At 55.8% G+C, this 1781-nt stretch overlaps 1 protein-coding gene across 1 annotated transcript in view; it reads right to left on the bottom strand.

Moving 5' to 3' along the window:
- Positions 1 to 1100: 1100 nt before the first annotated feature.
- VOLCADRAFT_89345 (uncharacterized protein) overlaps positions 1101 to 1781 on the bottom strand; it is a gene marked incomplete at both ends in the record, with an annotated part of 11309 nt that continues 10628 nt past the window's right edge. The window contains one exon of the mRNA XM_002948911.1: positions 1101 to 1153. Coding sequence (XP_002948957.1) covers positions 1101 to 1153 — 53 coding nt within the window. The remainder of the gene's footprint in view (positions 1154 to 1781) is intronic.

Here is a 1781-nt window from a genome sequence, read left to right as displayed (position 1 = left end):
CATGCAAGGGTCTCGCACTTGGCGGCTATGGTTTGAGGGGAAAGACGAACCACGAGCGAGTGAAGCTGATGCCAAGGAAAAACTGCTGCGGCAGATGTAGAGAGAGGGTTGGTTTCGGATGGAATGCGTGCTGAATGGAATGCTCATTGGCAAGCCATGCGTGCCTTGAGCACGCGCGTGGTGCAGGCACGTGAGAATGGTGTAAGGCTAGAGCCCCCGGTGTGAACCTTGCAGATGCAAAAACCGTGTACAAGTGCTTGCTGGGTTGGACCGACCTGACCGTTTTCATCCGCCCGCTATCTTCTCCACCTCCGGGGGCTCCGCGTCCTCCCCTTTTGACCGGGGGTGGAGAATCCGGGGAAGGAGGGTTGGTTGGATTGAAGGGGGGAGGGCCAAATAGCAGGGGACAGGCGGGATGAGGAAGTTGTGAGGGTACCGGCTTTGGGGATTATGCACGAGGAACGGTGCACGGCGGAAAGCAGACGGAATATTGTCCGTCAGCGCTTCGACTGGCTCTTTAACTATCAGTTCTATCGGTTCATCCGCCATATGCGGTATCTTCTACCCTCTTTTGTTTACATACCGAATGTCCACTTTCGAAAGTCCGTTTTGCGCCGTAACGTTCTCCCAAAACCACTATGGACGAGAGTCAGGGAGCGGCTGGTAGGCAGCACCCTGGCGGGCACCTGCTTGGGTCTTGCCACCCCACAAGCTGCCTGTGCCACCCCCAGCATGACGAGACAGGATACACCGGGCCGCCACTACCGTTACGAAAGGTCCAGGGGCCCCTCCGCAACGTTGCCGGCCAGATAGGTGGTGACTACAGTGGTATTGTGAACTTGCCATAGGGCAGTAGTTCCTGTCTGGGGTGGCAGCTGGGGATTGGTGCGTGGTGGATCGATCGCAAGTGATGGTGAGAAGGCCAAGGAGTCCTTTGCCCGTCTCGGTGGTAATGGTGCACGCTTAGGCGGTAATGGTGTATACATATTAGGTGATGGTAGTAATGGCAAAGCGAGGATGTATGCATGTAAGGAAGGTGGGAAAAAGCCTTGAGCTGACCCGGTATGGTCATCGTGCTTTTTTCTTTGAGCAGATCAAGATTACGTCGACCGGCAACATACAAGCACCCAACTGACAGGCACAGCCAATTGTTCTGCACGAGTGAGAGGTGCAGAAGAAGAGAAGGGTGGAAGTCCCGGTGCACCACCGGTGCTCACCCCGGGCACCTCCGGATGTACCTCCCCCCGCAGCCAGGAATGGCGCCCGCTCCACCCCCTACCCACAGGCGAACCTCCGTACGACCTGGCCCCGCCGTGGATGGCCCACGCGAACGAATCCCCCGGCCTTCTGGACAGACCCAGATCTCGTCAAACGGAATCCATCATTTTGTTTCATGCTCTGCTTCGTCCCGGATCATTTGGTCCTCCAATTTCGTGTCCGTACACGTACCCGAGCAGAATGATGTGTTTAGCAGCAGGCACAGCCGTGTCCGCTGATCAGATACATTCGCGCGGGAAGCCCGCCGACATTTTCGTAGGCGTGAGGTCTGTGCACGACGGCGCGAAATTTGTTTTGCAGTTGTTCTGCCAAGTCCCGTACAGCCTTTGGGGTAAAGAAGCCAAAGCCCAGGACATCCATCATACATCAAAGCTCTAACGGAAAGGTTGGAGGCAAATTGGAGGCATAGTCGAAGGATCTTCATCCCCTGAGAACCATGACCCACTGCAATTCTTTGCATGCACACAACACTCCTTCCGGGTTTCGTAAATGTGGATGGTAGT

The sequence above is a fragment of the Volvox carteri genome (genome assembly GCF_000143455.1).
Source record: "Volvox carteri f. nagariensis unplaced genomic scaffold VOLCAscaffold_12, whole genome shotgun sequence".
NCBI classification, from domain to species: domain Eukaryota; kingdom Viridiplantae; phylum Chlorophyta; class Chlorophyceae; order Chlamydomonadales; family Volvocaceae; genus Volvox; species Volvox carteri.
Note: the sequence above shows the minus strand (reverse complement) of the source record. Positions and strands in the feature narration are given on the sequence as shown.